Source organism: Camelus dromedarius, chromosome 7 (assembly GCF_036321535.1).
Source record: "Camelus dromedarius isolate mCamDro1 chromosome 7, mCamDro1.pat, whole genome shotgun sequence".
Classification (NCBI taxonomy): Eukaryota; Metazoa; Chordata; class Mammalia; order Artiodactyla; family Camelidae; genus Camelus; species Camelus dromedarius.
In genome coordinates this window covers 80,317,414-80,339,167 of record NC_087442.1, presented here as the reverse complement: position 1 = coordinate 80,339,167, position 21,754 = coordinate 80,317,414, and the positions used below count along the sequence as shown (strand labels likewise).

Sequence of the window (21,754 nt, the reverse complement as noted above, 5' to 3'; positions counted from 1 at the left end):
TCCAAGAAACTGCAAAATTAGTCTAAATAGCCACCTGCACCCTTCACTTACCTCCCCCCAATAATGACATCCTATCTGGGTGCAGTACAGTATCAAAGCTAGGAGATTGACAATGGTACATGACTGTTCTAGACTTACAGGCCTTACTCACCTTTTTACCACTTAAAAAAAAAAAAAAACCCTGCATTTATTTGTGTATATGTATGTTCTATGCACCTTGATCACCTGTAGAAACTCCTGTCACCACCACCACAATTATGACAGAGAACTGCTCATTGCTGAAAAAGCACTCCCTCCTGCTGCCTCTTTGTATTCACGCCCACCCCTCTTCTCCTCCCCTCCCTGGAAACCACTCATCTGTTCTCCCGCTCTAGATGGAGAATGTTATATAAATGGAATCATACAGTATGCAGTCTTTATTTTAAAGATAACAGCTTTGTTGACATATAATTCACATACCATACAATTCATCCATTGAAAGTATGCAGTTCAGTGTTTTTCTTTCAAATATATTAAGAGAGTTGCACCCTACCAGCAGGTAGGTCTGGCCCGGGTCGCTATGAAGTTACTGCTTTTGCCCTTTGTCCTGCTGTGCGTGAGATTTTGGGTGTGCCCTTTAAGAGTGACGTCTCTGTTTTCCCCAGTGCTGTGGAGCTCCTGCAAGTAAGCCCCACTGGCCATCAGAGCCAAGTGCTCTGGGCTCTCCTTTTCCTGAAGATGGGGCCCTGGAGCTGGGGAGTCTGAGGTGGGGCTCGGAGCTGTCACCCCTGTGGTCGAGCCTCTGTGATATAAATATTCTCCAATTTGTGAGTCTCCTTCTCTGGAGGGTATGGATCTGATTATTGTGAGTGTGTCCCTCTTACCATCTCATTGTGGTTCCTTCTTTGTGTCTTTAGATGTAGAAGATCTGTTTTGGTAGGGTTCACTCTTGGTGTTGTACGCGGGTTTGGACCAATTTATAATTATGTGTATCTGCCATTGGTATCATACAGAGCAGTTCCACTGCCTGAAAATCTTTGTGTTCTGCCTATCCCTCCTCTCTAGTCCTTGCCATTATTGTCCCCATAGTACTGCCTTTTCTAGAATGTCATATAGTTGGAATCATATGGTATGTAGCCTTTTCAGATTGGCTTCTTTGACAGTCATAAGTGTTTACAGTTCCTCCATGCCTTGGCTTGATACCTCATCTCTTTTTAGTGCTGTATGATATTCCATTGTCTGGATGTACCACAGTTTATTTATCCATTCTCCTAATGAAGGACATCATGACTGATCCCAAATTTTGGCAAGTATGAATAAAGCTGCTGTAAGCATCCATATGTAGTTGTTTGTGTGGATGACAGTTTTCAACTTCTTCAGGTAAATACCAAGGAGTGTGATTGCTGGATTGTTTGATAAGACTACATTTAGTTTTTGGAAGAAACCACCAACCTGTTTTCCAAAGTGTGTACCATTTTCATTCCCGCCAGCAATAAAAGAGGATTCTTGTCGTTCCACTTCCTCACCAATATTTGGTGTTGTCATCTAATAGATGCGTAGTCATTCTAATAGGTGTGTAGTGGTATCTCCTTGCTTTAACTTGCATTTCTTTGATGGTATACGATGTGGAGCACCCTTTCATGTGCTTATTTGCCATCTGTATATCTTCTTTGGCAAGGTGTCTGTTAGAGTCTTTGGGCCATTTTTAAAATTGTGTTGTTTGTTTTCTTATTGCTGAGTTTGATGAGTTCTTTGCAGATTTTGGGTAACAGTCCTTTAACAGATGTGCCTCTTGCAAATATTTTCTCCCAGTCTGTGACTTGTCTTCTAACTCTCTTGACAGTGTCTTTAATTTGCACTTCCCTAACGGCTAACGGCTAATGGCGAACATATTTTCATGTTTTTTTTTTTTTTTGCCATTTAGTGAAATATCTGTTTGTCTTTTGTTCATTTTCTAATTTTAATGTTGAGTTTTGAGAGTTATCTATGTAATCTAGATATAAGGCCTTTGTTGGCTAGGTGTAATCATATTTAAAATTAATTTCAATTATGTAAGTAGTACGTGAAGGCATTCTTCATTTAAAAATGTTAAGATAGACAAAGTTTAAACCCCAAATCTTTATGTTTTCACCATCTGCTCGTGGGTAACCATTATTATGTATTTGAGGTATGTCCATGTAGCTTCTAAAAAATAGCTTTCTCAAGATAAACTCTTAGAATGCATATGGTGTTGTTTGTATATGGGTTTTACAAAAAAGTTACAATGTTAGTATTGCGGTGCAAGGTGCAATTTTGACCCAAGAATATTTTAGAGATCTCTCTATGCTGATAAATCTCTCTAGTCTGTTCCTTTAAACTGCTGCACGGTATTGATTGCATGACGAGGTTATGTTTAAGCCACTCCTCTGTTTGCAGACATTTAGGTAATTCTCAGTGTTGTTCTAGGAAACAGTGCTACAGTCAACTACCTATACGTGACCCTGGGCACATGTGCAGTTGTTTTTCTAGAGAGATATAGAAAAGGGGAATTTTGTGAACATTAAGGTATGTGCTTTTTCTAACAGATCCTGCCATATTGCCTTCCAAGATGTGTGTTTCCCCCACGTCTTGGACAACCACCACATATCTTTTGAATGTAAGACCCACCCACTGTTTTGTATCCAATTTGTCTACCAAATGTAAAGAGGAGGTCTAGGTGGGCCTTTAATAGGAGTGGGCTTTAGACATGTTGCTGGTGAGAGTCATACGGAGAGTGTCCTGTGTCACAGGGTGCGTGCCCATGAGCTTTTGGTTCGTCTCTATTTGTTAGAAATTGTCATTGACTGGAGGAGACTAAGGAGACATGAAGATGATGTTCAGTGTGGGTTCTAAGCTCCCTTCTAAGCCAACTTCTAGGTGTCCAGGGAAACCATCTAAATATCTTTCTGCCAAATCCGGCGTCCTTTACAGAGGTCAAGCCATCAACAACAAACAGAGTTGGCACGTGACGATGCACCTCTCACGGCACCACCTGACATTCCCTGCACGTCCTCCAAAGACGAGCGCCCCCATCAGCAAAGGCCCAGGAAAAGTAAGCTCTCCTACCAGCGCCTTCCCCTTGAAATTCAACAAACCTTGACCCTTATTTTTTTGGCTGTTTCAAACACTCTGCCCTTAGGAGCATTTTCTAACTGCTAGGAGGTTTGCAACACCTAAACACTTTAGCTGTTTGCTTTCTTTGGGGCTCTTGATAGAAATGATCTTGTTCTAACAGATTAGCTGTACAAGTTATCACGGTCTCACAGCTGCCCTTAAACAGATTTTAAGTGCTCTCCTGCCCCTTCCCTCTCCCCAGAAATGGTGTTTCTCTAAGGACTGGGAATACAGTTGGCTGAACGCCCCTTCCCGCCCACCTCCATGTGTTTATAGGCTGTTATCCGCAACAGCTGCACGCAGCGCTGCTGGAGCAAAGGCCTGGGAAATGATTTTGCAGTTAGAGAAATATGGGATGAAAGCTTCTGGCCTGCCAAAGAATGCTGCCTCTCTACTGATGTTATGGAAAAAGCACTGTAAGGCTGGCTTCACAGCTGAGCGCTGCGCAAGGTTTCCCCTCCCGCACTCCCATCATTCTCTTGGCAACTGGGCCGTTAAGCACAAGAGGCCTCTTCCGTCCCCGTCGGCCTCTGCGGGCTCCCCGGGACAGTCACTGGCTGGGTGGCTGCAGCCCTGGGGAAACCTTGGCCGTTTCCCACCTTAGCACAGGCCACTGAATAATTAATTCTCATCTTCTTTACTGTGCGTGGAGTCGGGAGCCAGACTACTTTGCTTCCAATCCCAGTTAATAATTACTAGCTTTGGGGCCCTGGGCATTGTTCAACTGCTTTCTGCCTCAGTTTCTCCATCTGCAAGATAGGGGCTAACGACAACAGCTACCTCATAGGGTTAATATTGAATTTTAAAAGTATATAAATATAGTGTCCTGTATATAGAACACACTATGTGTTTGCTGTTATTATGATATGAATTGACAATCACAAGAAACAGGGTAAGGGTCCAGCCTGGGGTAAAGAGACCTAGATAATCTGTAATCTTTGTAAAACTTCTTTTCCTTTGCATGAACACACAGGTCCTTTGTTCAGTGCGAATCTCTGTTCTTGACCATCATCTACAACTAACGGCGTGAGTGAAGACCTCCCCTGCCCTGCCACCCTCGACTTCCAAAGTAATTTGCTAAAGGAGACTTGGAACACTCCTGGATTAAATAAAAAGGACTACTCTGAAAACTTCCCAGGAAGTTTTGGTAAATACTTTTGACAGTTTTACTCTTAAGGCAGTTGTCTAAGGTGGCCAAATCTTCAGTGTTACCTCCTTGTCACAAAATTTTGAAAATGACGTTCCGATTCAGAGACTAGAACTTAATCTAACTTAATCTTTGGTACATAATATTTAAAAACACGCCCCTTACTGTGTTAAAAACGGGTCCATATGGCGAGGTTAGTTATGCCAGTTATAACTTAAATGTGCTCATTCTGGCACTGCTTATGAGTTCAGTAAGAAATTAAATTGGATTGAGAGTTGGTGTTCTATATTGGGTCAGACTGTTTCTAACCCACAGGATGTCTGAGAGTTACTCGTCAGACATTTCCACCAGACGTCAAACGTGGCAGACTGGCCTCAAGCTCGATGAAATGGTAAGGGGTTGCTTTTACTCCTGCCACAGTTTGGAAATGGAAGTGTCTGTGGTGCGCATGCTGGTTAGAAAAGGAATCTACAACTGCCCCCTGCTCCCTCCAGAGTGGACTAGTGTTTCAAAGGGAACACACACATTTGTGACTCTCATGACGCAGGAGAGCATCTTCCCGGCAGCTGTGCACACGGGGCGCGTCCATTTCTGAGCCTTATTCAGCCTGAGCGGTGACGATCCCGTCACTGTGGAAATCTGGCACAGATCTCTTCTCACACGGAATAAGTCCCTAAACTGAGAGCTCAAAAGATTCCGTTGTTTTAAAATCTCTGGTTAAGGATGCCCAGGTTGATAAATCTGAATTTTACGTGTTATGTCGCAAACATCAAGTACCACCACAAACATTTTTAAAAAAGAAAGTTTATTGGTCTTTAAATGGCTCAAATTGCAAATAAACCAATCGGGTAGTGGCATCAGCCTAAGACATGTGATGCATCTTTGTCATTTGGCTTCATAGCACCTCGGTACCCAGGAGAGGAAAGGTCTCAAAGCAAAGTCACAATGTTAGTGGTTAGGACCCCTGGTTGGATGAGACTGCGACAAGGACACATGGTGATCGCTGGGCCGCGGGGCCGGGGTTACACTGGTAACTTTAAATCTGCACACGGCATAGCCTATGAAAAATACGAAGTAAAAGATGTACATCTCAAACCCTTTAAGGACAAATATTTAACATGACAAGCCAGATGTAGTATCTAAAGAATTCAGTTCCTAAAAAGCCTGTTTTTGTTAACTTTACGTACATATCTGTTACTTGGAATGCCTGAACACATCTTTGAGTTGTCGAGATTAGGACTGAGCTAAAAGAAAGAAAAACTTTGTTGAATCAACTGTCTTAGTCCCAGTCCAGAGAAAAGAAGAATCTGACAGTGGTACATTTCCCATTGAAGTTATGTTCCCAAACAGCGCACCAGGGCACACGGGCCTACTGTTTGGTGCCAGACGTGTTTTCTGCACTATCCTCAGGTTTGGTTGGTTGATGTTGACCTTAGGAAAATGGAGCTACAGTGTTCTTCCTTATGAACACACACAGACTGCAGCAGACACTGCTAATAACCCCCGTACAGCCAGACTGCAGCCTCATGAGTCCAGATTCAGGAGGGGGCAGGCGGCAGGCTCGCTTTCCCGAGCTGTTCTGGGGCAGAACGCATTAGCGCTGCTGACGCCTTTCCCGGGCCCTGCTCCAGGGAGACCAGAAACTGAACACACGCTCACCGCTTGCAGAAGGGGATTTCCAGGGACCAGCATCTTAAAGAAAGAGGGTTCACTGAACCACAGCTGGTAATGAATCCTCACAGTCTACAATTATGTTACAAGTATATGCTGGCCCTTCACGTGAAACTCCCTTACAGTTAATCAAAAGCAAACAAGGAGCTCTGGAACCTTACTTGCAAGAACCAGAGTATGGCACACATTTTAAATTGGGACAGACTCCTAGCAGAGCTGTTTCTTGAGAATCTTCTATACAAAAGTTGTCCTCCATTCTAGACACACATCCCCTCACCAGGACACGCGGGCAGTGGGCCCACGCAGTGAGGACACACCCAGAATGATGGAACCGGGTAGTTTTCGGCTTCTAAATTAAGGCATATTAAAACATTTCCATGTACAAGTTTACACCACTTTTCCAAGTTAATCACCAGGTAATTAATGCAGGTTCACAGATGAATCACTCTCAATTTAACTATACGCAACAACCATGCCAGTAACTTTTTCTTCTATAGTTTGCATAACAATGGTTAAAAAAAGTGGTACAGTTTAACATCATGTTCACAATTGTCATTTTTCAAGGCAGTAGAAGACCAAGACATTTTAAAATGATATAAAACTGAAGCTTTATAATCAACCAGAGGAAGTAGCCTTTCCTCCCGTTGCCCACCCCCACCTCACCTCTTGAACAGTTCAAGACAGACCACCGGCAAAACGCAAGCTCCCACGCTACATTCAGGACCGTGATAAATGTAGGCAATCATGAAATAAGTTGAACTCTGCTTCTTGGTGAAGCCACATTAATTTCTTTTTTAAGTGAATTTGACTTTCAGTGCAGCTCCAATTCATGCTTTTAGATACATAACAATTTCCAAAATGTTAAAGTAATTTCAGTCAATTGAGCCTTCGATGGCAAAGCTTATAAATTATATTTATTAGTATGGTCAAGGTAAGAAAGGAGTTTGGGCTTTGATTATAAAATGCAGCATCTTTCTCTGATTCTCTTGGCTAAACTTTTCCTCTTCTTTTTTCCATTTTTTTCTTTGCTGTCTTCCATCTTTCTGGCTCGAATTTCCCTCATTAAGTCAAAAAATACCTGAAAAGGAGAAAACAGGATAAACAGAGAGATAGTATGTGTTTGGTACTTTCCCCGAATCACAGCAGTATACCTGGGGAAAATTATATGAATGTGAAGAGCTCTTGTGTGACAAGCAGAAGGAGAGCAAAGCACAAAATTGAAGTCTGCTTCTCCAAATATATTTGAGAAACTGGGAAAATAGGAATATTTTCTGAATTACACTTTTTGGTAAAATTTGTTTACATAATATAACCTAATCTTTCCATCTGAATTTTCCAGATAAGAATGAAAAAAAGCACAAGTGATGAAAGCTCCAAAGATAAAACTCAATGCATTACCATTTGAGTAATTTATAATTAGTAGATATAGTTTATCAATTACTATTTTAAAGTAATTTGTGCTTACTAAAATTTACATTTAATAACCTGTTTTTTTCTTCAGCTCCATTAAAAAAAAAACAGAACTGTGGAAAATGACTGCTTCCTTTATCATTCTGATACCAGACACTAGAAAACAAATTTGTTTCTTGCACTGTATTTGAAAATTTATCAATTCTTGTTTGATGTCTAGAAATTGACAAATAAGGGGACATACGAGAATAAATTAAAAATTACTAGTGTAACAATTCAAAAGTTAAATATCAATAACAAACGTCTGAGCGCATGCGGAGAAGGGCCGGGAAGGATGTGGACTCAGTAGACACAAACAGTTAGGACTGTGTGGAATGTACATGCATGAATTACTTTTATGGGTCATACTTCTGCATTCTGGATTTAAAAAATTCAGTTAGTATTCTGGAATAAGATAAAAACAAGTAAGATTAAAAACAAATTTAAAAGAATGCTGTAAGTAAACAGAGGTATGTTATGTAAGTGCCTTCTCAAGCACGTCCACAGCGCTCGGATGGAGACTTTAACTGAAAAGCGAGGTGCCAAGTAGTGTACACATGTGGAGCGCACCTGTGTGTGCAGAGAGAAGTCGTGTGTATCTGCCTGCATTTTCCTTCTTTTTTTTTTTTTTTTCCGTGCATTTTCAAAAAGGAACAACGAAATGATAGACTCCAGTAACTTTATTTTCAGGAGAGGGGAGCAGGATAGAATAGTGAGGTGCCTCTCCGGAGATACTTTGTTATAATGTATGAATTCTACTTTGGAAAAGTAAATGTTTTACAGATTCAAAAATGAAATTTAAAAACACGAAAGCAACTGCTTAAAAACTGAAAATCAAACTAAAACAAAACTGTATGTCAAGTTGGTGACATAATCATACAGAGGAAACAATTATTTCAAGGGACTTTAAAAGACAACATATGGAATATTCATCTTAGAATAGATGCTAAGAATGAAAAAAGACAAATCCTAAACTTTGCTTTGTAGTTTCCTTGTTAGTAACAGTGGTATTGCTCTTTTACAACGAACATATTTATCAGGATAACACAATTATGTTACTGTAGTTTAGAAACCAAGACTTCCAGTGGGAGAGAAAAGAGATAAACACAAAATCAAAGACGTACATATCCTGAGTGCTAAAAGTGAACTGGAAATAACAGGATGAATGAGAAATAACAGTATGGTCTCTTGATTTTTTTCTTTCAATAATCCATGTGTCTTATGTCTTAGCACTATTCGCTGAAAGGCCACGAAGCAATGACAGCCCACAGCAAGGAGCACACTGGTCCCCAGGCTGTGGCCGCTAAGTTCGGTTCCTGCCAGGGAGCCAGGGTTCCTCAGCTGAGTGGCTGGTCCCTGAGCTGGAGTGAGAAACAAAGCAAGGCCTGTCAGACTGACGGGCTGAGTCAGACGCACAGAGCACCACCACGAAAGGACACGGAGAGTTAAACAAGGGAAAAACTGGGCACAGAACCCCAGGAAGAACGCAGCGGACCGAAACGCGGTGACATGAACCCCTTGAGTGCTTGCCCTGCTGCTGCAGCTCGTACTCCCTGCAGGCTGGGGATCTCGGGGCATTTCCGCTTCGAGTCCACAGCCGCCCAGGCCAGCCAGGGCAGAGGCCTCCAAACTAACGACGTGCAAGGATGTGTGATGAGCAGAGCACTCCCAGTGCTGCTCTGCGATGCGAGTACATCACCATGGAATGGCTAATGCAATTTTACATGAGTATCTGCAATACGCTTCCAACAAACCCCCGTGGGAGACCACCAAGGTCACCCTACCAGCGAGCGCCGTGGGAACCTTTTAAGTCTACATCAGCTAACTTAACGAATGAAAGCCAGAGGAGGCCCTGTTCCCACTGCCAAGTGGAAGGAAATGAGTGATCCGGAGTGAGAATGAAGAATTGGTTTTGATGAACTCAGGCAACTGATAATCCCCACAGCACAGGGCTTCTTGCGACTTCCAAGACACTTTCAAAGATTTCCTCTCTCCCTCGTTTCCTCCCACCCTCTTCTCTTCCTGTCTTTTCCCTTCTCTTTCCCCGGCTTTAGGGCAACCCGGTGTGTATGAAATTTGACTCTTCTAATTCCAGACTAGAGATCATAGGAAATCCTCACATAAATCAAAATAAAACAAAACTAGACAGACACAGGCTGAAAATGCTGAGCCCAGAATACTTACAGTTGAAAAAAACATATAAAAGTTATTAGAAACAACCAACATCGCTCTTAAAGCATGAAGAGCTGTTAGTTTTAAATCTAAACCTTTGCCTTCACCAGTTTCTTCATTTTAAGTACGTAGCAGCTCCTAGTTCATGATGTAGACAATATTAAACTTTCAAATGGATTAAAGACCTATTATAAAAGCCAAGACAACAAGCAAGTAAAAATTATAGCTAAGTTTTTCAGCTTAGGATGGGAGAGTTTTTCTAATGAAGCCACCGAAATCAGAAGTCACAAAGGAAAAACAAAGACAAATCTGACAACATAATCTTTTAATGTCTTTCCATAGCAAAAGCTACAAGTCAGCAAAGTTAAAAGACATGGTATGGACTCGGAGACAGTATTCACAACAGATATAAATGGACAAAGGGTTGATGTCCTTAATATAAAGTGGGCTTTATGAATCAAAAAGATAAACCTCCCATTAGATCAAGGGGCAGGAAAAAAGAATCTTGAGTTCACAGAGGATCTACAAATGGCCGATGAATCAGCTACATGATGTCGCAATCAGGAAACACAAATTAAAACAAATAATCTCCCCACAGTACTGGCGACTTTTAAGGCAGTCGTGGGGAAAGGGTTTCCTCATATACCGCTGGTGGGAATGGAAGGCACTAACTACCTCCAGGGGATGACCTGTCATTAAAATTTAAAATGCACCTTTGGGATTTCTGGCCAAGACGGTGGAGCAGTAGGACCATGAGCTCACCTCCCCTCTGACTACAACACAACCACAACTGACCGCTGAACAATAATAGAGGAAAAAAAAAAAAGACTGGAACCCAGCAAAAAATTTTCTTCAACTGGAAATACAAAGAGGGAACCACAATGGGATGGTACGGGGGGTGTGCTCATGATATAACTGGGCCCCATATCCCCCGAGTGGGGGACTCAAGCTGAAGCCCTCCCACAGGGGTGACAATTCTGAGCCCCATGTCAGGCTCCCAGCCTGCGGTTCCGGCATTAGGAGGAGACCCCAGAACATCTAGTTTTGAAGGCCAGTGGGGCTTAACTCCAGGAGCCCCAATGGGACTGGGGGAAACAGAGACCTAATTCTCTTGGGAAGCGCACACAGAATCTCGTGTGCACTAGGTCCAAGGGCAGAGGCAGTGATTTCACAGGAACCTGGGCCAGACCTGCCTGCTGGTTTGGGGAGGTCTCCTGGGGAAGTAAGGGATGGCTGCGGCTCACCCTGGGGACATGAAAGCTGGTGTGGGACATTCAGGGGTCATTCATCTACATGAGCTTTCCTGGAGGCTGACATCTTGACTGGATCACCATCACCAAGACCTAGCTCCACCCAACAGCCTGTAGGCTTAAGGGCTGGGAACCTTCAGGCCAAACAACGTACTGGGTGGGAACACAGCCCCACCCATCAGCGGACTTCCTGAGCCACAAACCAGACACCGCCCTACCCGCCAGAGGTCCAGGACCAGCAGTGGACAGGCACCGACTCCTCCTACCAGGAAACCCACACATGCCTCTAGTCCAGCTTCATCTACCAGGGGCAGATACCACAGCCTGTGGAAGGAATCTACAGACACAAGCCAGGCTCTACCCTGGGACCCGATGGACCCTGGCCCTTGGGTGACAAGAGGGAATTGTGCTACTGGGATGTACAGGACGTCTCCCACGGAGAGCCACTACTCCAAGGTCAAGAAAGTAACTAACCTACCTAAAAATACAAATAGTAGACAACACAAGGCAGCAGAGGAATATCTTCTAGGTCAAGGCACAACATAAACTTCCAGAAGAAGAAATAAGTGATGATGAAATATGCAATTTATCTGAGAATTTAGAGTAATGATGGCGAAGATGTTCAGAGAACTCAAGAGGAATACAAAGGCACAGAGTGAAGTTTTTAACAAAGAACTGGAAACTATAAAGAATAACCCAAACAGAGTTGAGGAATAAAAACAAACCCAAAATGATTAACAAAATGGCAATAAGAACATATGTATCGATAATTACCTTAAATGTCAATGGATTAAATGCTCCAACCAAAAGACACAGACTGGCTGAATGGATACAAAAACAAGGCCCACATATATACGCTGTCTACAAGAGACCCACTTCAGAGCTAGAGACACATGCAGGCTCAAAGTGAGGAGGTGGAAAAAGATACTCCATGCAAATGGAAACCAAAAGAAAGCTGGAGTAGCAATACTTATATCATAAAAAATAGATTTTAAAATAAAGACTGTTACAGGAGAAAAAGAAGGGCACTACATAAAGCTTCAGGGATCAATCCAAGAGGAGGATATAACAATTGTAAATATATATGCACCCAACATAGGAGCACCTCAATATATAAGGCAATTGTTGACAGACATAAAAGGGGAAACGGACAATAACACAGTAATAGTGGGGACCTTAACAGCCCACTTTCCTTAATAGAAAGATCATCCAGACGGAAAGTCAGTAAGGAAATACAGGCCCAAAAGGACACATCAGACCAGGTGGACTTAACTGACATCTACAGCGCAGCCCATCCACAGGCATCAGAATACACATCTGAAGTGCACACGGAACACTCTCTAGAATCAACCACATGCTGGCCCACAAAGCAAACCTCAGTAAATCTAAGAAAACAGAAATCTCACCAAGCATCTTTTCTGACCACAACACTATAAGGTTCAAAATCAACTATAAGGAAAAAAAAAAAAAAAAAAAAAAAAAACCACTGCAAAAACTGCAAACATATGGAAGCTAAACTATATGCTACTAAACAACCAATGAGTCCCTGAAGAAATCAAAGAAGAAATAAAAAAATACTTTGAGACAAATGAAAATTAAAACACAATGATCCAGAACCTCTGGGACGCAGCAAAAGCAGTGCTAAGAGGGAAGTTTACAGCGATACATGCCTACCTCAGGGAACAAGAACAGTCTCAAATATACCACCTCACCTCACACCTAAAGCAGCTAGAGAAAGAACAAACAAAACCCAAAGTTGGTGGAAGAAAAGAAATCATAAAGATTAGAGCAGAGATAAATGAAATAGAGACAACAACAACAAAAAACTAATGAAACTAAAAGCTGGTTCTCTGAAAAGATAAACAGAATTGATAAACTTTTAGTCAGATTCGTAAAGAAAAAAAGGGAGAGGGCTCAAATTAATAAAACCAGAAATGAAAAAGGAGAAGTTACAACCGACACCACAGAAATACAAAGGATCATAAAAGGCTAATATGAACAACTATAAGCCAACAAAAAGGACGACCCAGAAGAAATGGGCAATTTCTCAGAAAGGTACAATTTGCCAAGACTGAACTAGGAAGAACCAGAAAACACGAAAAGACCAATCACAGGACTGAAATTGAATCGGTAATTAAAACACTCCCAACAAACAAAAGTCCACGTATAACAAGTTACACTTTTCCCTTTGTACTATGAATTTTTGTTCATACAATGTCCGTGTGTCCTGAATTACTTGTATAAAGAAAAAAAATTCAAAAAGAATACACTACATTTTTCTTAAAATTCTTTCCCCAACATAAAATTAGCTCTCTTGACACAATAAATCATACTCTCCTTTTTGACATCTACTAGCCTAATTTCTTTCCATTTATTTCCCCCAAGATGGTTCTTAAAATTATGAATTTAAAAAGCCAGAGCATTCAGCTAGAGGGGTACAAGGTCATCCGATGACCTGGCACCCAGTGAGCACACAGGCAGGTTTGCCAGATGGCGATTCCTCTGTGACAGGCCAGGCCCCAGCTCGACAGTTCTGATGGTCATGAAGCTATTTCACAGAGTAGTGTTAAAATCTGCCTCTTAGAAACTCCCACCCAATGGTCTGTTTGGAATCCAGATAAGGGCAAGACATGGGCATTTAAGATCTTATAGGGAGCTAGTGTCTGTTTTTGTGACAACACAAGATACTTCCCAGTTTAACAGGGGACAATATTAAAACTTGATACCCCAGAAAAATCTGTGATCAGACTTCCAGTAGTAGATGACATACAATATGGGTGATGCCACAGGTATTCCAACCATTGTTTTGAGTAAAACAGGAAAGAACCTGGGTACCCGAGCTGGCCACACCCAGAGCCAGCAGGTGCCACTGCCAACCCTGTGACCTTGAGCCAGGTGTGTAACCTCTCCACACCTCAGTTTCCTCATCTAAAAAGCCAGCCTGAGAAGAGTATCCATGCCGTGTAGGGTTAAAAATGAAAATGAGTACTCATCACTGTGCCTGTCTCTTATAAGCAGGAATGAATGTTAGCTCTTGTAACTATGTATTACATTATTTCCTCTGCAAAAAACCCAAAATGTAACCTAACTTTAGACACTGAAGAGTGGCTGCAAGTTACTTTTATTTAGCCACTAAGGTACTTTATCTGGTAGCCACTCTTCAGGATAGAGCACTGAAAAATGCATCTTCCTGTGATGCATTAGTTCTCCGGTGGCAACCACAGGTACCAGGTTCTTACACATCCCCCTGATGTAGGCTTGCATGTGTGCTTGTGTGCGTGTGTGTGTGTTTCAAACACAGATGGCAGCAAACTACAAGCACTGTTCTGTGCTTTTTCATTTACTCATGTTGAAGATCATTCTGTATCAGCAGAACATTTAGTTCCACCTTCATTTTTTTAAACCTTCATTTCTTTTTAATGATTATATAATATTCCATTATACGGATGCACCATAGTTTAAACCAGTCTGTTACTGGACGCTTGGATATTTCCAGTCTTTTGCTTCTACAGACAAAGCTTCAAGGACTACTACTGAAATACACTTATGTGTGGATGTATGATTTTGAACTGTATAAAGAGCTTTTAGAACTTGAATTGTTGGGGTCATAATTTTGATAGATGATTGCCAAATTGCCCTTCCATGAACACGGGAGTTCCTCTTGCTTTTTTCCTATGTGATGGGTGGGGAAAAAAAAAAAAAGTCGTATTTTCAACCTGCACTTCCCTTTTTATAAGTGAGACTAAGCCTCTTTTCAAGTTTAAAAGAGATTAGCATTTCTTTTCTGTGACATGCCTGTTTATGTTTTTTGACCACTTTCCCACCGGGCTGTTGGTCTTCCTCCTGTCCTGTGACAGCTCTGATGAGGCACACGATGGTGCTTTCCCAGGGCCTCTGACGCCGGCAGGTGACACCCCAGGACTACTTACTGCAAGCCCCAGAGCCCGGCCAGTTTCTGTTTGCCCCCTCTCCCCACTCCCCTTGGTTCAAGTCAGTTTTAGAGTGTGTTCTACAAACTGCTCAAAACATCAAACAGGAGGAAGCAAAGTATATATGTGCCATGATAATGTTCACTGTTGCCTTTCAAAACCCCAAACACACTATTCTCATTAGTAATTTAAAAAACATTTGTCATAACCTTAGAGAGAACTGGTACACTGAGAAGGCAGGTGGCACTCATTTTGTACAGCTATCTTGGACCTATAGGAGTGTGACCATGTGACTGGAAAATAAAATCAGCTGAAGACAGTAATGACACTTTTAAGACCTACAGTAAATGAACAGAAAGAATCTCTAATTTTCTTAACATAATGATGTCTGGACCAGGATTATAAATCCACAGGCACAGAAGACCAGTCCACTAACCCTGTGGCCACCCAGAGCAGTGTGACCCCAAGTGTGTGCCACTGTCCCCAGTCTGAGCACAGGGATCTGGCCAGATGTGCAAATTCTCAGGCCCCATCCCAGACCAAACAAATCAAAATCTCTGGCGGAAGACCCAGGAATCTGTGTTTATAACAAGGCAATTCTTCTACATGTTCGTTCTTGAGGGGTGCCTGGAAGAGCCTAGATACTTGGGGGCTGAAAAAGGCCCCACCCTGAAGGCTCCCAGAGCCGGTGTCCGCAGCCCAACGGCAGTCCTCAGGACTGAGTGGTCTCGCAGTGGGATGACAGGCGCCTGGGGGGGCTCCCGGAAACGAGGTAAGGGTGCTCCTCCCCTGGCCTCCAGGAAGGGCCAGTGTGAACAAAGGGTGAAGATAAGGGACTCGGGAGGGAACAGAGGATGAGGGTGGGGAGGGCAGCTGTGGTGAAGGAGGTTTCCAAATCCTCCCCGCTGGGAGGCACCTGCACTTGGGAGAACGCAAAGGGGGCTGGGCAGGTGTGAGCCCCGAGGACTCGCACAGGTCCTTCTAGGCTCGCCAGCCAATAAGGACGGGGAGAGGAAAAAGAAAAGGCAGGGATTCAGGTCAGGAAATCCTGTCAATGCTTTGAAAAAAAAGGGAAAAAAGAAAAGTACACGTAGCTGCGGTGTGTCGTGTTTTAGTGCCTCCTGGGAACCAAAGGACACGGTGAAGCAGGAAACTCCCAACACGTTAGACTTGAGCATTCAGGGCTGATAAAAACCAACACGTAGTAAATCTCTACCTGAAAGTCTCAGAATCGCGAGACAGAATGGAGCCGAGTTAGAACAGATCCACCGATTTTTAACATGAGGTAGTGGTCCGGAGAGCCACCTCTTACCTTGTCAACATTAGCTCGCGTTTTAGCAGATGTTTCCACGTAGTTAACATTCCACTGATCGGCTCTGGTTTTTGCCTCTTCTACAGAAACCTGCCTTTTATCTTCTAAATCTGATTTGTTTCCAACGAGCAGAAATGGAACGTTCTCATCTTCTTTTACTCTTAAAATCTGCTCCCTGGATAAGAGAAAATGAGCAAGAAATAGTAACATTATCTCTACATGTTAAAATAACAAAATAACAAATACCATATGCAGTTAGCATTTAGTTCTGTTTCTATACAATAACAACTAGCTCATTTATTATACAGAGGAAACACGCAGCACAGCTTCCTTTTTCTATCAGTCATCTGAGTTACACACTCACTTCACTGATGAAGGAGAAATACACCAAAGAAGAGATGATCACTATGGCAGGAGAGGCACCAAATCCAAGTAACAAATGCAACTAACTACCTGCTAAATGCTTTTTAAAAAATTAAACTTTTATGTTAGAATGGTTTCAGATTTGCAGAGAAGCTGTGAAGGTAGTTCAGAGTTCTCACACGCCCCACACTGAGTTTCCCCTGCTGTTAACGCTGCACGTTAGTGTGGTACATTTATCACAATTTATGGAACAATACTGATACGAGTGTGCTCCGGTGTGCCTTACTGCGCTCACAAACTGAAGGTTTGGAGCGGCCCTGCATCAGCTCGCTTATGTCTGCATGTCACATTTTGGTAATTCTTGAAATATTTCAAACTTCTCCATTATTATATTTGTTATGGTGATCTGTGATCAGTAATCTCAGATGTTATTAATATGACCAGCTGAAGGTTCTGGTGACATTTAGCTTTTATTTATTTTTTTTTTTGGCAATAAATTACTTTAAGGTACGAATGTTGTTTTTGGGGGGACATTAAAAAAGTGTGCTGTTGAACACTTAACAGACTATAGTGTAAACATAACTTTCATATGCACTGGAAAACCAAAAAATTCATGTGACTCACTTTGTTGGGATATTTGCTTTATTGTGGTGGTCTGGAACCAACCCACAGTCTCTCCCAGGGGAGTCTGTACATTGTTATTAACTAAAGTCCACACGTTATTCAGATGTTCTTAGTTTCTACTTGGTGTCCTTCTTCTGTTCCAAGATCCCACCTGGGACACCACGTGACATTTAGTCATCATTTCTCCTTAGATGCCACTTAGCTGTGGCAGTTTTCAGACTTTCCTTGTTTTTAATGACCTTGACAGTTTTGAGGAGTACTGGTCAGGTAATTTGCAGAAAATCTCTCAGTTGGGATTTGTCGGATGTTTTTCTCATGATCAGCTGGGGTCATGGGATTTGCGGAGGAGACCACAGGAGGGAGAGAATGCCATTTTTATCATGTCATATCAAGGGTACCACTACATGTTTTTAAAGCCCCACGCATGCCAGAAATATCTGGAAGTCAGCTGCTGAGCATAGATTTTTGTATTTAGAGATAAATTATATGTGGTGAAGTGTCATCAATTTTAAAGGTGTCAGGGCTCTGCCCTTCCTAATCATGTGACTTTGAGCAAAGTACTTCTTTGCCTCAGTTTCCTCGCCTGTAAAATAGAGCTGACAAGAAAACCTTACATATGTGATTGCTCTAAGGATTCAATGTGAAGTGTGTAGAATTGTGACTGGCACTCAGTAAATATTCAATAAATGTTAGCTGTTCTAAATGATTATTATTAACCTACTGGAAAAAGATGTTTTCTTATAAAATCAGCAGATGAAAGAAATATGTAAGACTTAGGTTTATTCTCTTGCTATCTTACAGATGCCTCTCCTTTGGAATTATTTAGAGATGCTGAAGCTTATAGGAACACAAACATTGCAGACTAAGAGAGAAATGAGAAACTCACAGGGGTTGTTAGTATGACAGATCAGCACAGCACAGTTGACTTTGCAGGGGTCCTGCAGTGATGTCTGAGGCCGGGTATAACGCGTGGCCACAGTTCACTCACAGTCTATTCTGTGCTGCTTAGAAGACGTCTCCTGAACGCCGCCACCACCACCTGCACTGCTGCTAGCAGCGGCCTAACGCTCACGACGCGCCCGGTGCTTTAACTGTTCCAAGTACTTTACGTACACTATCTCGTTTAATCCTCAGCCCAAACCCACGGAGTTACTACAATTATTACTGTAGTGGGATGTAGTCATCCCACTACAGTAAGGAAACCAAGGCCCAGAAAATTATGCAGCTCACTCAGAGTCCTGGCTAAGCAGAACCAGGATCTGAATCTGCGATGTCTAACGCCAGAGCGCACACAGTTTCCATGCTGGACACCACAGGGCCTCCCCAGGAGGGAATATCTAAGGGAACAAACCCTGTTCCCGACTGTTTAGTTTCCAAAAGTTCTTCATCATGAGAGACCTCTCCCTCTGACACAGAAATGGACACCGAGGTGTCCACTGAGCACTGGGGTGAGGTTCCCTGTGTCGTATGACATGTCCCCTGCGTGGAAGAGGGACCCTTCTTTATTACACACAATAATCAGATCAAACCAGTGGGAGATGAGGTAAATGAATGGGAGAGGAAAGCGTGGATCATATAATGATAATTTCACCTTTCTGAAAAAATGTTTTCAATTACTTGTTTCAGTGGAGGGTTGGCATTGATACTAACAAAGCAACCAGAGAGATTATAATGCAATGTCACAGAACACTTTATATAATTTTAAAAAATGCCATATATAAAAACGCTTAATACATTTTTAAAAAATACACAGTAGGGAACGAAGCTGTATTTTTAAAAGGAAACTTCCCATATTCCATTTTAACAACATGGAATGTGGCGACCATGTGATGTTGAAAAGAGCCATCATTCATTCAGTGACAGCCGGTACAGCAGGGTTGTTAAAAGCAAGAATCTGGAGGCAGACCTTCCGGATTTTAATGGCTTTGCCATCCTGACTGCATGACTGGGGGCAAGTCACTGAGCCTCTCTGTGCTTCAGTTTCTTCATTTATAAATTTGGAGACTTTATTTAAAAAATCAGATTTAAGAAGCCACTAATTGTAAGCACTATTGTATACACTACTAAGAAAAATGGCTGCCAATTACCACTATAAGATGTCAAGACTATAAAACACAGCTCTGACTTTAAGAGATGAGAAAATGTGAAAACGTGTCTCGGAATTTATGAAACATGGTAAGAGTATCTACCTCATCTGTGTTAAGGCTCAGAACAGTGTCCAGTACACAGTAAGAACTTTATGAGAATTAGATATTTATTATTTATATTATCATTTTATTCACCTGACTACTGATGAAGTAGCAAAAGTTCTAACAGATTCAATGCTTGCAGGAAGTTCTTTGGACCTGAATTCTTACTTTTTCTGATGTGAATAAACTGCGAACCACACAGTCACTTCCATCCTTCACTGATTTGAACTTACCTTGAACATCCTTTCAGGAAGTAAAAATGTTAACTGCGCCTGGTAACCGAGCGACACACGCTTAGCTGGGGTTTGCTACAGAGCACCGTGCTATTTCCCACCAGTCATGTGATTTCTTGCAAAAAGCTTGTCAACACTCACCACTGCTGCTTGTTAAATTTATGAGGTATTTGTGAAGAGGATTTTGGTCAATCACAATCCTTTTCCAGTGCTGGTAACAACAAATTTGCTGTGACTTTCTTAACCAGTTTCCTTCGTGATCAACAGCTGGAACTAAGATGTTAACAAGTGACTCTCCACTCAGACTCGCTAACCGTCAGCAATGTGAGCCTGCCCCTGGTGTTTGTGATTCTAGCACTTTTGTCCATTCATATATATATATATATGGTATATTTATTGAAATTAATTAGTGACTATATACATTTATTTCAATACCCACTAAGCTACTCTGAGTCAGGTGCTCACGGAAGTCTGATACTGAAATGACAGCGTGATGACTGCCGTCAGAAACATGGTCATAGAACACCTGGCCCACTGAGTTCAGAGGTGAGAAGACAATATTCTTTAGAGTTAACAAGTTGGTTTTATGAGCTACTTTCCTGGATGTCAGAGAAAGGCGATGCTCTGTCTATAACCTTCACAGACATTTTACTTAATGTGGTGCTCCCTTCAAATAAGAGTTTTAGACGCTAGTATAGAATTTTAGAATAGGAAATGCACCTGGACAAACTGGTCCAACTTCTTCATTTCTGACATCAGGAGAGTGAGAACCAAAAGGGAAGAGAGTTTTCTAGGTCTTCTAATATTTCTATCAAACATTTACTAAGCACTATACGTTACATGCTAGCAACCATGCTATATATGGGCCCTCGGGAGGCTGAAACGGACAGAAATGGGAGCTGCTCTCCAGAGCTGTTACCTTGTCAGGAAAAACACCTATAAATCAGTCTCAGCCTAGAAGTGTGGTGACTGTGCTGCTGGAGCTGTGGCGGGTCCGTCGCTCTCACAGGTGAGGAGACAATGACTCTGCCTTGGTGATGGGAGGCCCAGGAAGCTAAAGAGAGGAGTTGACATCGTGCTGTACTTGGCAGGTTAGACCATGTGCAGTGCCCCCTGTGACCATTCAGACCACCTCAAAGATGGCTTTCCTACTGCCAGTCAGTTACTAGGACCACTTTTTATTTATGAGAAGGCCAAACACACTGGAGGTACACTGGAAGGGTGATGAATGATTCACTTATTTTCTGTAATAGCAACAGCCCAAGATCTTTCTCTCTTGGTATAAAAATACCTAACATTCCCTCGAGATACCACTTTGACTTTGGTGACTATGGTGACAAAATTTATTCCATTACCTAGAACAGGACCTGCTACATAATAAGCACTCAAATCTTTTCTGAATGAATGAAAAACACTGACACTTATGTAACTTTCAACATGTCTCCAAGGATTATGAGTTACCAGAATCTGTCATCCTTCGCACTTAATCACATACAAAACTCCTTTCCTATAGAAGCCAACAAACTTAATTTTACACACAAAGCTATAAAGTTTCTCAATGACATGCTTTTTTGCAAAAAATCCTGTAAGTCCTTGAGACCTTCAAGTGTACAGAAAAAGCAGAAAAAGGAGTGCTTTGTATGAGCCCAGGTTTGGTTTTTTGCTTAACTACTTGAATTGGCGTCTTTCCTCATCTGTGGAAATCCTTCTTACCCTTCGAGGTTATCTGTCTCGTGGAGGCCTCCCAGCTTCCCTCCTCTCCTGGGTCCCCTCCATATCTCCTACTTTTGTCACTAACTTGCTCTTGGTACATGCCTTATTCAACTAGGCTGTGTGAATTCTGAAAACAGAGGACCTATTACATGCTTCTTTTGTGTCCCCTACACCAAAGCGGACAACGCAGAAGTAAAAATACATACGAAGAATGCTTGTGATTATGCGTGTATTCATGCACTTAATTTTGCTATATGTACTTAGGTATCTCTCCTTCACCAACACCCCCCTCAGAGCCAAATGGATGACAGATTCTGATTATCAATAAGATATAAAAAATACTGTGTACCAAAACCTAGTGTGCCGATCTATGGTATTATTATTTCTACTAGAAATTCAGTCCGTGCCATCAGCGCATCCATGGTGTGAGGACGACGGCGAGGTGCCTGTGGAGCATGACACAGGTGCGGAGAAACCAGACCTGAAACTGGGTCAGAGTTCCAGCGTGGGATCCCAGTGTCGCGGTACTGTGCTCGAGGGGAGGACTTGCAGTGCACAGAGGGACCCTGGGTGCTGAGGCCATCACACACT

At 42.2% G+C, this 21,754-nt stretch overlaps 1 protein-coding gene across 4 annotated transcripts in view; it reads right to left on the bottom strand.

Moving 5' to 3' along the window:
- Positions 1–5,046: 5,046 nt before the first annotated feature.
- RALA (RAS like proto-oncogene A) overlaps positions 5,047–21,754 on the bottom strand; it is a 61,510-nt gene continuing 44,802 nt past the window's right edge. For all 4 annotated transcript variants that reach the window (XM_010979069.3, XM_010979070.3, XM_064487717.1 and 1 more), the window contains 2 exons: positions 16,042–16,216; positions 5,047–7,007 (listed from right to left, as the gene is read on the bottom strand). In XM_010979069.3, coding sequence (XP_010977371.1) covers positions 6,885–7,007; positions 16,042–16,216 — 298 coding nt within the window. In that variant the 3' untranslated portion in view covers positions 5,047–6,884. The remainder of the gene's footprint in view (positions 7,008–16,041; positions 16,217–21,754) is intronic.